Here is a 14,479-nt window from a genome sequence, read left to right on the forward strand (position 1 = left end):
TGTTTTTGAACCATTAATTCAATTTCATTAATGCTTATAATCTATTTACATTTTCTATTTCTTCTTGAGTCAGTTTTGATAAGATATATTTTTCTCAGAAATTTTCATCTGTTTTCAAATTTATGTGTTGTCCACCATACTCTGTTTCTTTATCTAAAAGAAAGTGGATGGATTTATTCCTGATTTGTCTGTTTCTTATTCTTATGGCCTGTGACTTCTGAGGCAAAAGGATACAGACAATGACATTCTTAATTATAAAAGTTTCCATTCTACTGAATACTTTATATATATTTCTTACCACAACCTGGGGAAGTAGGTAATATTATTAGCCTCATTTTACAGAGGAGGAAAGTGAGGCCCAGAGAGGTGAAGGAACTTGCCCAGGGACACACAGGAAGCAAAGGACAGATTTGGAACTCAGGCCCAGGCCTTACGGACCCTAAACGGCAGCTTTTCCTACTATCCTGGATCTCCTATGCCTAAAGTACACTGATGCTTTCCTGCGGACAGTAGAAGTCCACGACCTCAGTTTCATGAACGTCATTCACAAGGCAACGGAGAAGATGTACACAGGCACCCATATCACCAATGCCAGTGTGCTCAGTCTCCTGGAAGGGCCCTTCTACGTAAAAAAAAAAATAAAGGCATAGAAAGCATACTTGAAGGAAATACACTAAAATGGTATTGCAGTCCTCAATGGTAGACAAGTGATTACCTACGAGTGAAATTTTATTTGCTTATTCCTATTTTTCTGTATCCAGTGTATATTTAATAATCATAAAAACATAAAACATTATTTTTTTAAGTAGACCAAAAAGTCCTCAAAGGCAGTGACCCCATCCTCTTCCTCATGGTCTATCTACCCTTAGAACGGTTCCTGGCATGTAGCCAGCACTTAATATAAGCATTAAAAAGACCAAAAGGAAGTGGTAAACAATTTGTCTTTAGTACGTGGAACAAGGAGTCACTTTTTCCTTCTTTCCGTTCTCCTTTACCTACCAAAGTTTCTATACTATATTCCTTTTTATCACTGGGATGAAATTAGGTTTGTTTTAGAAAAATATACTATGAAGTCATTCTCAATATTAGCTTCTTTTCCTTCACGAATACTGTGTTCTTTAGAGTGGGGTCTTCAGAAGAGTAACTAAGGGGAATTCCCTGGTGCCCCAGTGGTTGAGACTTGGTGCTTTCACTGCCGTGGGCCCAGGTTCAATCCCTGGTCAGGGAACTAAGATCCCACAAGCCGCACAGTGCGGCCAAAAAAAAAAAAAGAGTAACTAAGGATGGGGGGTGTGGATGCCAGTGGAGTCCCTAAGGGGACCCTGGGCAGTGCTGAGTCTCAGCCTCAGGACTTGCCTGCCTGAACATTTCCGGGAAGTCATACACATAGGTGGTACCCAGGGACTGGGCCTGGAATCGCTTAGCCTGGAGCAGATCCTTGGTGACGTAGGGAGTATTGATCAGCATCCCGTGCTGGGGCCCTTGTTTGTTGCCGAAGGAGTGAAACATGATCTGGACCAGAAAGAAAGAAAAACAGAGAGTGAGGAGGGCAAGTCTCAGAGAACCACACTCCTGCCCAATTTATTTCTTCCCAGTCCTCAGTGAAAATGCAATGAGGGAATACTACTCAGCCGGAACAAAGAATGAAATAATGCCATTTGCAGCAACATGGATGGACCTAGAGATTATCATACTAAGTGAAATAAGCCATACAGAGGAAGACAAATGTCACATGATACCACTTATATGTGGAATCTAACATATGACACAAAGGAACTCTTATGAAACAGAAACAGACCCACAGACATAGAGAATAGACTGGTGGTTGTGAAGGGGGAGGGTGTGTGGGAGAGGGACGGACTGGGAGTTTGGGGTTAGTAGGTGCAAGCTATTATATATAGAATGGATAAACAACAAGGTCCTAGTGTACAGCACAGGGAACTATATTCAGTATTCTGTGATAAACCATAATGAAATAGAATATTAAAAAAATAATGTGTGTATATATATGTATAACTGAATCACTCTGCTGTATAGCAGAAATTAACACAACATTGTAAATCAACTACAATAATGAGGGGAAGCATAGCACATATCACATAACAAAGTGAGTGCCCGGGAGAATAATCTCTTCTCTGCCACTGTGGGAAACAGATGTGGAGACACAGCTCCAAAACTGTAATTATCATACTACTAACACACACACACACACACACACACACACACACACACACACCAAACAAACCAGAGTGCATGTAAAAATTGGTGAAACCCAAATAAGGTCTGCATTTGAGTTAATAGACTTGTCAAGACAGGAAGTGGACCAGTGTCAACTTCCTGTCTTGACAATGTCTCTGGTTAAAAAAGATGCTATCATTGGGGAAAGCTGGGTGAAGGGCACATTAATATTCTCTGTCCTAAATTTTCTCCTCTGTGCTATTTTTGCAACTTTTTGAGAGTCTTTAAGTGTTTCAAAATAAAACCATTATATACATATACATGTAATCTACTACATGTATATATAGTAGTCAATAGGAAACTTGATTCATTTTACAAAAGTCTATTCCAAAACACGGTTGGGGAAAATAACATTTCCCTAACTGAACTAACTTGGGAACTGTATTATAATAAGCCGTAATACTCCACATCTTATCCCAAACATGGTTCTAGACTGGATTAAACTTTGGATTCATTCTCCTTCCCAGAGGAATGAACAACTGGGATTCAGAAGCTAACGCGTTTATCATAAAACTCAGAGGAGCAGCCCCAGTCTGACACAGCAAAGCTTCCAAGTGCCATTTTAATCTACGTCTTGCTCTCCGGGCAGCCTGCCTCCACTTTGACTCGACCTCTGTGAGCCAGCCCGGCCTTACGTTTCCAGATCTGGGGTCGGTCACTTCTTTGTAGAGGCTGATGTCCAGGTAGTAGCCTGACTCGTTGGTGATGAACAGGCGGATGGGAACGGCGCGGTCGGTGGTGGTCTGGCGGATGTTGATCTTGACCTCAGCCTGGAGCACGCGGAGTTTCCACAACCGGCTGCCGTAGCGCATCACCATGGACCGCACTGACTCCTCAATCTGCAGCATACCACAGCAATTCAATTTCAGGACCCATTCCGTGCACACTCGTAATAGTTCTAGCTCTGATTATAACAGAAAGATGAGATATACTGAATGCAAAACACACCGCATGTATATAGCAGAGCAATACGTAGCATGTATCCATTAACTCTAAGCTGATAATAATCAAAGGTATCATGCTAAGCATGTAAGCTCATTATCTCACTCTGTCCCCATCATTACTCAGAGAGGCTGGTATTTTTGTCCCCCACTGACAGATGTGGAAACTGAGGCTGGTAAGAGCTAGTGCCCCTATGTTACCCTGTCTTCCTCTCCATCATGCATCCCAAGCCTATGCATTTTCTTCTTCAAGGAACTATGTGAACTGGTGGAGTTGGGGAATCAGCATGGGCCTCTGCACCCCACACATGCCAAGCTGATGGACTAGAACTTCTTTCATCCAGAATCACCACCACAGACTCTGCCTGCTCGTGAAGAACCAGCCAATGGAGAATGGCTGAGCCACGGACCTCAGGTTCTCACCCCGCTTCCCCCACCCACATGCAGCCCCCAACAGAGCCTGCAACTAGGGAGAGGACAAAATTTTGTTTTGTAAAGGACATTTTGGGCATCTGTGTCTTCCGAAACGTGAAGCGTGCCCACGGAGGGGGAATATCCTTAGGGACAGTCCTAAGGGTGGTGGCTGAAAAACGGCTCTACAATTAATCGATGGAAGGTTTGTTCTCCACCTGCAGCAAGTGAGGCTCAGACATGCACATACGCATCCTGGAGCTCAGGTCTCGAGCACCAGGAGACGATACCCTGAAGCAGGAAGGTCCCAGTGAAGGTGAACCTGGAGCCTGGTGAGAGCCCCACCCCCAGAGGTGAGACCTTAGAGGGGTCCATGATGACGGTGGGCACGAAGTTGAGGAAGATGTGGTTGCAGTCGGTGCGCACGCTGGTGTTGTTGAACGCCACCTCCAGCTCGTCCATGGCCTCCAGTAGCAGCCGCTCGCCTTCGTTCTGCAGGTACTCGAAGGAGGCTTCCTGTCAAAGGGGGAGAGGGGCAGCCGCTAGGCCAGGGGCGCAGGGCCCAGAGAGTCAAAGGGAAAGGAGAGCATCCCCCTCCTCCAAAAGGCGTGCCAGGTCAGACAGCAGAGCCCTGCCTCCAGAGGTAACGGGATGTCCAAGGCTGTCTCGTGTATTCAGCACCTCTGTTATTTTCTGTATTCTGATGCTTTGACAGCTGGGCCTTGCTGACCCTGGAGGGACTGCCCCTCCCAGGTTAGCCAATTCCTAGAGTTTATAAACAACTCACCCATGAGCATGCGTTTCAGGCAAACCAACCAATCCAGACCCCACACCCCAACGACCTCCTTGTCAGGCTCTCACCCTCCAGGCCACTATCCACTGGCCCTAATCACCCCAGGGCCAGGTATCAGACAACTAGAGACAGTCCCTACGCTCACAGCCTGCTGAAATTACTCAAGCTAGCCAGTCCCAAGCCTGCTCACCCTGCCTCACCCATTCCTTCCTGCAGAATCCACAATAAAGGCTCCTGTCCATGTATCCCCCCTCCCTCTGCCTCCTGAGCAGCCCTGGTGCTTCCCCATGTGGCCCCCACGGCTCAGCACGCCCCCTCCTCTTGGAATCTGTGATAACAAATAAACCGTCTTTTCGATCATAACTGTCTCCTGATCTGTCGGCCTTACCGTACCTGGATAATCATAAAAGCTATTAAAATATCTAGGTGACAGAGGCAGCAAAATACTGATTAGCTTAACATCCACCACTAGGGGATGTGTTAAAAAACATTACACACACAAGATATACATCCATGCAAGGGAACTGCATGAAGGAAATCATCTTCATTAACATGGAAAGAGGTCTACAGTGAAAAAAAAAAAAAAGCCTTTAAATGATTTGTCCAGCCTGAGCTCCTATCTGTAACATTACACCTACAACCCAATCCCAATGCATATATGGAATTAGGCCTAGAAAGGGTCACCAACAGGGCTGACCCCTGAATGGCAGGATTCTGGTCCTTTTCCTTAATTTTTAAAAATATTTTCAGTATTTTTTGCAATCTTCACAATATAATCATGAATTACTTTTCTAAATGCAAGAAACAATGGGACCTGATCACTCACGCAATGAGCAAGTACAAAAAAATCCCCTTAACAAATCAGGATATTTCTTTTCTATCCTCCCAATTCTCTCCTCATGCAGAGAGATCTCTGTGACAGAAGGAAGAAACCACATGACGCCCCATGAAAACAGACCACTTCATTTTCCACCTCCCACTCCGTCCCCAGACTGGAGTGTCAGTCACAAGGGCAGGGCTGTGTGTGCCCTGTGCACCCTGAGATCCCCAGAGTGCAGTCCAGGGCCTGACCCAGAGCAGGAACTCAATGAAGGCAAGGGCAGCACGTGAGTGACAAGTTCAGGGGGAGAAAGGAACACCCCGTGACATCCTACCTTGGTGATCAGGTCCGAATGCCTGATGATGACGCGGATGAAGAACCTGTGGTCCGTGACCTCTGCGCCCTCTTTCACTCTGGCAGCGCCCAGGTACAAATGCATCTTGTGGTTGGCGCAGGGCATGGCAGTTATGTCAAAGTTACGCAACCGGCTGAGCTCCAGCTGGAAGGCCAGGGCCGGCTCCAAGTGACGGTAAATGCGATCTTCTGCAAACTGTGGGCCGACCAGAGAGAGAAAACAGATGGACACACAGACACAGGTGGCGTTGGACACTGGGGCTGCGTGCCTGCTTGATCCACGCCCTGTCCTGCAGATCCCTGGTGTTTGCGGGTTTAGAACTCAGGAATGAAGCATTCATGATGTCCTCTAATTGGGAGCTCAAGAGATTTGGGATTTTGCGATGGTGCAGAGGAGAGCCACGAGCATGGAACCCTGTGCTGGCATAAGCCTCTTGGCCCCAGGGGAGCCCAGCTAGTCCCCAGCACCTGCTGGCACCACCGGGCTGTTCTCTATCTGCCACCACACAGAGTATTTCTCAAGAAGTCACTAAGCCTTAGCTTCCTTGTGGAAATCGGTCCTCAGAAGGAGGCGACTGACTGTGCTGGAGACTGAAGAGAAAATGAAGAAGCTGAAGAAAGGATGCGTCTTAACTAGGAAAGTAAGGCTTTGGATAAATTAAAACACTGTTCAGTGGAGACTGGCTTTGTGCTGGGAACAAGCCCACCTGTTCTAGAATAAGGATGAGCAAACTTTTTCTTAAAAGGCCAGAGGACTGATGGAGTATACGGTCGGTCACAACCGCAGTCCACCTTCCGAATCCGCGGGTTCTGCATCCGCGGACACAACCAACTGCGGAGATTCCGTCCATGGTTGGGTGAATCCACGAATGTGGAATCCGTGAACACGGAGGGCCAACTGTACTCGATTCAGCTGCTGGAGCGAGAAAGCTACAGGAGACAGTAAGTGATTAATGGGTGTGGCCTCCGTCCCAATCAAACTGTGGTTATAAAAACAGGGGGCTGGCCTGCAAGCCATAGTTTGCCAACCACTGTTCTGGAAGAACATAAGAAAAAGAGGTTGGCCAAATGTCCATTGACAGATGAATGGATAAAGAAGGTGTGGCACATATATACAATAGAATATTACTCAGCCATAAAAAGGAACGAAATTGAGTTATCTATAGTGAGGTGGATGGACCTAGAGTCTGTCATACAGACTGAAGTAAGTCAGAAAGAGAAAAACAAATACCATATGCTAACGCATATATATGGAATCTAAAAAAACGGTACTGATGAACATAGTGGCAGGGCAGGAATAAAGACGCAGACGTAGAGAATGGACGTGAGGACACGGGGAGGGGGAAGGGTAAGCTGGGATGAAGTGAGAGAGTGGCATTGACATATATACACTACCAAATGTAAAATAGATAGTTAGTGGGAAGCAGCCGCATAGCACAGGGAGATCAGCTTGGTGCTCTGTGACCACCTAGAGCAGTGGGACAGGGAGGGTGGGAGGCAGGCTCAAGAGGGAGGAGATATGGGGATATATGTATACGTATGGCTGATTCATTTTGTTGTACAGTAGAAACTAACATAACATTGTAAACAATTATACTCCAATAAAGATATTAAAAAAAAGAAAGAAAAGAAAAAGAGTTTGGGAGAACCGTCTTACAGAGTTACACCGGCAAGTACAAAAAGTATCCAGGTGAGACAGAAACCTGTAGTGAAGGCTGAAAGGGAGGGAAACGTGGGGTCTGAGCTCCACAGAGCAACACGGGGCTCTCACTGGAAATACCAGCCCAGAGGAAGGCTGGAATCTACACAAAAGTTGCATGTTCTAGAATATGGGGACACCACAAGGACTAAGAACCATATTCTTGCTGAATATCAAATCTCCCAGGGAAGCCAGAACCAGTTCATTGCTCTTCACCATACCTCGTCTCTTGCTCTGAATGTGAAAAACTTGGGAAATTCTTTCTGCAAAAAGAAATCCATATGAAAGACAAATCAAGCAAGACTCATTTAAATATTTATAGACCTGTTCTGTGATTTTTAACCCTAACCCAGTCCACTTCTAGAATGAATCGTTTGGAAAGCCATCTCTTCTCTAGGGACTGATTTTTTCCACCCCAATCTACAGAGTAAACATCAAACAGATGGCACCCAGTCTTGAAGAATGCGAAAAACTCAGATGCGCTGAGAATCGGACTGACCTCTTGGGCAATCAGGAACGTAATTCTTCGGAGTCCATACTCCACAAGGATGTTTTTCTGCATGAAAAACCAAAAACACAGTGGGATCATATTTGGCCACAAAAAGGAATGATATCTGTCACCACCCGGATCAACCTTGAAAGCATGCCGAGTGAAAGAGGCCCGTCCCCAAAGACCTCAGAGTGTATGAAATTCCATTTATCCCATTGATAGGAAATACCCAGAACAGGCCAATCCACAGAGACAGAAAGTAGATTAGTGGTTGCCTAGGGCAGGGGAAAGGGTTTGGGGTGGAGGGAACGTGGGGTGACTGCTAATGGGTATCTTGGTGGGAGTGGTGAAAATGTCCTAAAACATAATGATGGCTACACAACTCTATGAATACACAGTAGTCCCTTCTTATCCATGAGCTGTACGTTCCAAAATCCCCAGTGGACGCCTGGAACCACGGACAGTACCAAACCCTATACATACGATGTTTTTTCCTATATATACATACTTAGGATAAAGTTTAATTTATAGATTAGGCACAGTAAGAGATTAACAATAATTATAACAAAATAGAACAATTATAGCCATATACTGTAAGAAAAGTTACGTGAATGTGGGCTCTCAAGATATTTTCCTGTACCAATTTAATGCCTTTTCCGTCTTAACTAGGCACTTACCACTCACTGTGGCCGTAATGTTTGCAATTTAGGGTGTGGCAGCAAAACCAGCACACATTTCTTTTCTCCTCCTTCACAAGTTCATGGATAGAAGACTTGGTTTTACCATAGATCTTAGCAACTCAGCATACATTTTTTTCCCTTCCTTATTAAGTCAAGAATTTTCACCTTTTCATTTAAAGGAAGCACTTGACAGCTTCTCTTCGGCATGTCCGAGTTGCCAGCATCACTTGTGCTTTGGGGGCATAATTAGGTAAGATAAGGGTGACTTAACATGAGTACCGCAATACCATGACCGTTGATGGGATAACCGAGCTGACTACTAAGTGACTAACGGGCGGCTACGCTTGGACAGAGGGATGATTCACATCCGGGCAGGACGGAGCAGGATGGCACACAACTTAACACTTACAAATTGCTTAAACTTAAAAATTTCTGGAATTTTCCATTTAAGACTGCGGTGGACTGTGGGAAACTGAGACTGCAGAAAACAAAACTGCAGAAAAGGGGACTACTGTACTGATAAGCACTGAATTGTACACTTTAAATGGGGGAATGGTGTGCTAAGTGAATTATATTCAGTAAAGCTATTAATATATACATACATATTACATATATATATATATATATATCTTAACATTTCATGAACTCTTTAATGAAATTGGTGGGATGGGGCACTGCTGTATTTAAAAAAAAGAAGACGACAAGCTGAATAAAAAAGCCTGACACAAAAAAGTACAAACCATATGCTTTAGTTTATACAAAACTCTAAAATAGACAAAACTAATCTCTACTATTAGAAGTCAGGCTACTGGCTGGTTATCTCTGGCGGGGGAGACGTAGTGATGGGAAGAGGCCCAAGAAGGGGCCAGAGCAGTCATTTCTTGATCTGAATGTTGGTCACACTTGGGAATTCCCTGTGCAAATTCACCAGGCTGTACATTAATGATTTGTGCACTGCTGTGTATATTCGACTTCAGTCAAAAATTACCCAAGGAAAGTACTAAACTGTTTTTAGTTGCTCCCTAAAGGAAATAAATACTATTCTGTATAGTTCTCTGGGGAAAGGAAAAAAACCCAGAAGACCAGAAAACAAGGATATTTTTAAATTTCTCCATGTGATAAGGAAAATTACTAGGAGAAGTGAAGAGTCTTAGCCTATTTCAGAAAGAGGTAAGGCACTTAACAGAATGCAGGTTGCAAAGAAAACGGGATAAATTGGAAAATGAAGAGGATTCTACTGGGAGCCTGATTACTCTTCTCAGTTAAAGGTGTGCGTGAATGTACAGGTGTGCGTGAATGTACAGGTGTGTGTATGTGTCTGCGAATGTGTACGTATGTATCTTCTTAGTGCAAAAGTTTTTAAATAATATAGAAATATGTAACATTAAAATGTCTCCCACTCTCCTGGTAGGTGTACATTCTGCTAACTTGCCTCTCTTTGGTATGCTGTATATAAACACTTATTTGTACAGAGACACATACGTTTAATCTTTTCTAGTTCGTGCATATCCTCCTGGGTCGATATGTAGAGAACTGTCTCCTTCCCACACACAGCCACGTTGCCCCCCATAGCACGGCTGTTCACAGGTGATTCTGACACCCCTCCACTGCCCCCTCGGGGGAAGAACCACCAAGTATCTTGAGCATCCTCTGATTTGGTTAGGGGGCAGGCAAACTGCCAACAGCTCAAACGTTGCCTTATCTAAGCCATGGGATGCCAAGCTCGAAGTCCAGTAAGGACATCAGCTATGTTAAGAAACAGGCTAGAGGGAAATATACCACAGTCACTGCCCTGGATGGGGGGGCAAGCTCTTCAGATCCGTCTGCCCCTTCAACATTTTCTACAATGTACGTCATTACACTGTTGATTAATCAATCACACAAGGCTAAGTACATCACTAACAACAATGTCCCTAAGCTTTCATGGCATCATCCGTGCATTATTCACCCAACATCTCCTGCCTAGGAAGCACCAGGCCAGGTCCTCTGAGGGACACCAAGTCAGAGGAGGTAAGAAGCGTCCCTCCCACCAGAATAACATGGGGGATACAACACATGTACAGATGAACACACTAAAAAGCGACAGCCAAAAATTTCCAAGTGTTCTTAAAGTTGAGACCAAGTCAGGAGGGTAAAGAACTAACAGCTATACAGTGTGCCTGGCAGATGTGATTAATTTATGAGCTTAAGTATCCCTTTTTACAGATGGGAAAACTTAAGGATCAGAGAGATAAAGTAACCTGCTGGAGGGCACACAGCACCTGCCCCGTAATTCTACTACCTACACTTGCCAAGCTGCTCCACATCTGTCTGCAGCTGGGGTCATTAAGCATATGTAACAGCTGTCCCTACTGCTGGGTAAGAATCCATGCCGGCAATGGACACCACATGTTTACCAAACCAACCCACAGTTATATGCATACATGGTTGTTTATGTAAGTGACTTGGGCACATGGACACCTCACCAAGAGAGCCCTTCCTCCTTCTCCAGGGACCCAGAACCAGAGGCTGCCCAGCATACCTTGGACTGAACGAATGTCCGGAAAACAGGCACCAGCTGCTCGTCCTCCAGGTAGTCTGCGTACTGGATGGCCACGTTCAGGATGTGGATCGGCTCTTCTCGGAGGCTCTGGGAGAGAAAACCAAGGGTAGGCAGTAGAAGGGCCCAGGGCCCCAGCCCGCCCCCTCCTCCGCTTGCTCCCTGCTCAGACACTCACCTTGCTGTCATCCTCGGAGTACAGGGAAGTACGGGCCTTGCTGAAGAGAGGAACGTCCTTAGGCACGTTGGCAAAGCAGGAAATGACCTCATCAAAGTTCCTGGGGGCACGGGGCAGAGAGGGAGGGCTGAGGGGCCGCTGCCCCACAAGGCAATAGGTCAGGCCTGACCCTCACTCTTTCCCAACCACCACTCTACAAGCACATCCAAGTCTGTGCAGAATTCCTGTGGTTCCTGACTAGGTCCAAGGCACCATCGATGGGGTCTTTCCCAAAAGGGAAGGATGAACCTATGTGATTTGAGATGCTGAATAAAAGAAATGATTCCCAACACTTTGGGGGCATGGCTGGGGTCCCCCTTTTACTGGCCGGTAGACCCTTGCAACCTCATCTCACTCCTCTGAGTCAACTGAGGATAACAAAAGTAACCACTACACCTCCCAAGGCTGCTGCAAACACAGATAGTCCAAGCACGATGCGTAACATACAGGACCAAGTTGAAAAAAGGGCAACGATGCTGACATTTCTGAGCACGTTATTTACATATTAACTATAGTTTAAATACAATATTTTATATGTATTATCTCATTTAATTTTCCTTGTGACCCTACGAAGTCAGTCCTTCTCTTATGCCCATTATACAGATGAGAAAACGAAGGTACAGAGAGAAATCATTTGTTCGGAGTCTTATAGTCAGGAAGCAGTGCAGAGCCAGAATTCAAGAGCAGGAGGTGCTGACACGAAAGCCCACGCTTTTGATGATATTATTATTCTGTTATTATTAACTCGCTGTGCCATGTGTCTGCGCCACACCCACCTGTGTGTGCAATGAATGGGTGGGGGTCAGGGGAAGCTCACTCAACCCCTGTGCATGGGGTGTTCTGGGGAGACTGAGCCACACTGGGTACCTGGTGAAATCCTCAAATCTCTGGAAGGCAACCATGGCCCCCATCCGCTGGGACTTGGGGGAGAAGCCACTGTCCATGAAGAGCTCCGTGCTGTGCCTCAGTAGTTCAGGGTTGGTGATGCTGATGGGTACGGCCATCCTGCAGAGGAGTGGGAAGGAGGGGGTGAGGCAGCCACCCGTGGATCTAGCCCCAAGAGCTGTTCCTGCCCTGGAAGCTTCGGTGAGCCAGCGCCACATTAGAGCCTTCTGGAAGAGGGGGGCTTAGAATCGGGGTGGAAGGGATGGGGTAGAGCGACAGGGGCTGGGGAGTCTCATCTGATTCCTCAGGACCTGGTATAGAGCAAGAGCTCCACACGTGAATGAATAAATGAATGAACGGTACGTGCATGCAGGCAAGTCCAATTCCAACATGGTCGCCTGATAAATCCACAGTAGTGAACTCAGCCCAGAGTAAGAATGCACTCAGCGCCAATTCCTCCTGGAGAGCCCCAGCCCCCGGAGGCTGGGGAAGGGCCAGCCTTGGTTCTGAAAGACATTCCAGGCCTCTGCTCCCCTAACCCCTCCCCTCCATCAAACCCGCCCTACGGACAGGGCCAGAAACCAAAACTGACCCCCAGGCCAGCAGCCCACTGGAGTTCAGGTGGCCATTGCCCCCAGAACTGGCTGCACACCAGGGGCAAATCCAAATGGGTCCCCCGGGGAGTTAGGATAGGGTCCTGGAATCAAGCAAAGGAGGGGCTGCTCATCAGACGGGGGCAGAAAAGAGTCCACAGAGCAGGCCTGAGTTGCTCTCCTGAAAAAGGGACCTACTTGCAAGGCTGGCCCTTGGCTGGCGTCCAGGAAGTTGGGGTTGCCCCCATTCCCTAAATGATGAGGGAGGCTCACTGTGCCCACGTTGTTTGTACAAGCCACATGTGAGCTTGTGGCTAGTGCACACTTTGAATGCAGCTGGTACAACCGAGGAACTGAATTTTTAATTTAATTGTAATGCATTTTAATTTCAATATCCCACAGGTGGGCAGTGGCTACCGGAGATAAGCACTGGGCTATCTCCATTTCACAGACGAGAGAACAAAGATGGGGGGAGATGCCAGGGTGGGGAAGTGGTGCACCTGACGTCTTCCCAGCAGTTCCCAGACATCCCTGCTGGGTCCCTCCAGAAACAGGGCTACAGTGGTCAGGGAGAAAAGCAGCACAAGCTGGCCCCCCAGGTGGGTACCACTCTGTACCGGTTTGGGTGGGAGGAGGGCAGCATGAACTGGAATTCCACCACGCAGGTGCCGTCCCGGAGCTGCCGGTGCTGCAGGCTGGTTAACTCGTAGGCGATGTAGCCCCTCCGCACATAAACCTAATGAAACAGAAGCACAGCTGACGGAGTGCCCTCAACACCTGAGAAAACTCAGGCTGAAGGGTCCCAGAAACGATCTTGAAATATGATCCCTAAAGTGGTAGCTAACAGCAAATTTGCTCACTCTTCGGGATGCTACTTTCTCTGCAAAGGACCAGATAGTAAATATTTCAGGCTTTTGTGGAATATATCTTTATCACAACTACTCAATTCTGCTGTTGTAGGGACTTCCCTGGCGGTCCAGTGGTTAAGACTCCACGCTTCCACTACAGGGGGCATACATTCGTGCCACTGACAATACGTAAATGAGCAGGCGTGGCTGTGTTCCAATAAAACTTTATTTACAAAACCGGGCAGTGGGCCAGATGTGGCCCACAGACTATAGTTTGCTGACCCCTGCTCTAGAGTAACACTGTCCAACAGAAATACAACACAGGCCACGTAGGCAATTTTAAATCAATTTCAGATTTTTCCAGTTCATACTTAAAAAAAGGCAAGAGGTTAAATATAATTTTAATAATATATTTCATGTCATCCCCAATACCTAAAACATTATCATTTCAACATGTAATCAATTTAAAAAAATTAAGATATTTTAAATTCTTTCTCCATACTGAGTCTCTGGAATCCAGTGTGTATCTTACACTTCAAGCACAGCTCAGTCAGACTGGCCACACTGCAAGTGCTCAAAAGCCATGCGTGGCCAGTGGCTGCCATATTGGACCACATGGTTCTAGAGTCTAAGCATTGGGAATTGTTTTAATTGAATAGGGAAGCCAGGGACTGTGCAGCAAAAGTTAACACAGCAGGCCTAATTGCTATCCTTTGAAAGGCCTGCTTGCAAGGCTGGCCTTTTGCTAGCAACTAAGAACCCAGATTTAGGGAGGATTCCCACCATTCCCAGATAAGAATGGTTGACGTTGCCTAATCTATGCAAACAGCATGATTTATGTTGAACGTGTGTTTTCTTCCTGGGAGTTTAGAATTTTGGTATGTGTCAGGCAGAGAGTGCCTATGTGACCAGCCCCCAATAAAACTGTGGGTGTTAAGTCTCTAATGAGCTTCTGTGGTAGACAACTTTTC

The 14,479-nt window shown here is 46.2% G+C and overlaps 1 protein-coding gene across 6 annotated transcripts in view; it reads right to left on the bottom strand.

The window, feature by feature from the left end:
• ACACB (acetyl-CoA carboxylase beta) overlaps nucleotides 1-14,479 on the bottom strand; it is a 119,267-nt gene that overhangs the window by 23,953 nt on the left and 80,835 nt on the right. For all 6 annotated transcript variants that reach the window (XM_060028231.1, XM_060028232.1, XM_060028233.1 and 3 more), the window contains 10 exons: nucleotides 13,278-13,396; nucleotides 12,050-12,187; nucleotides 11,144-11,243; nucleotides 10,948-11,055; nucleotides 7,756-7,812; nucleotides 7,478-7,519; nucleotides 5,538-5,753; nucleotides 3,951-4,106; nucleotides 2,874-3,077; nucleotides 1,357-1,512 (listed from right to left, as the gene is read on the bottom strand). In XM_060028231.1, coding sequence (XP_059884214.1) covers nucleotides 1,357-1,512; nucleotides 2,874-3,077; nucleotides 3,951-4,106; nucleotides 5,538-5,753; nucleotides 7,478-7,519; nucleotides 7,756-7,812; nucleotides 10,948-11,055; nucleotides 11,144-11,243; nucleotides 12,050-12,187; nucleotides 13,278-13,396 — 1,296 coding nt within the window. The remainder of the gene's footprint in view (nucleotides 1-1,356; nucleotides 1,513-2,873; nucleotides 3,078-3,950; nucleotides 4,107-5,537; nucleotides 5,754-7,477; nucleotides 7,520-7,755; nucleotides 7,813-10,947; nucleotides 11,056-11,143; nucleotides 11,244-12,049; nucleotides 12,188-13,277; nucleotides 13,397-14,479) is intronic.

The sequence above is a fragment of the Delphinus delphis genome, chromosome 13 (assembly GCF_949987515.2).
Source record: "Delphinus delphis chromosome 13, mDelDel1.2, whole genome shotgun sequence".
NCBI classification, from domain to species: Eukaryota; Metazoa; Chordata; class Mammalia; order Artiodactyla; family Delphinidae; genus Delphinus; species Delphinus delphis.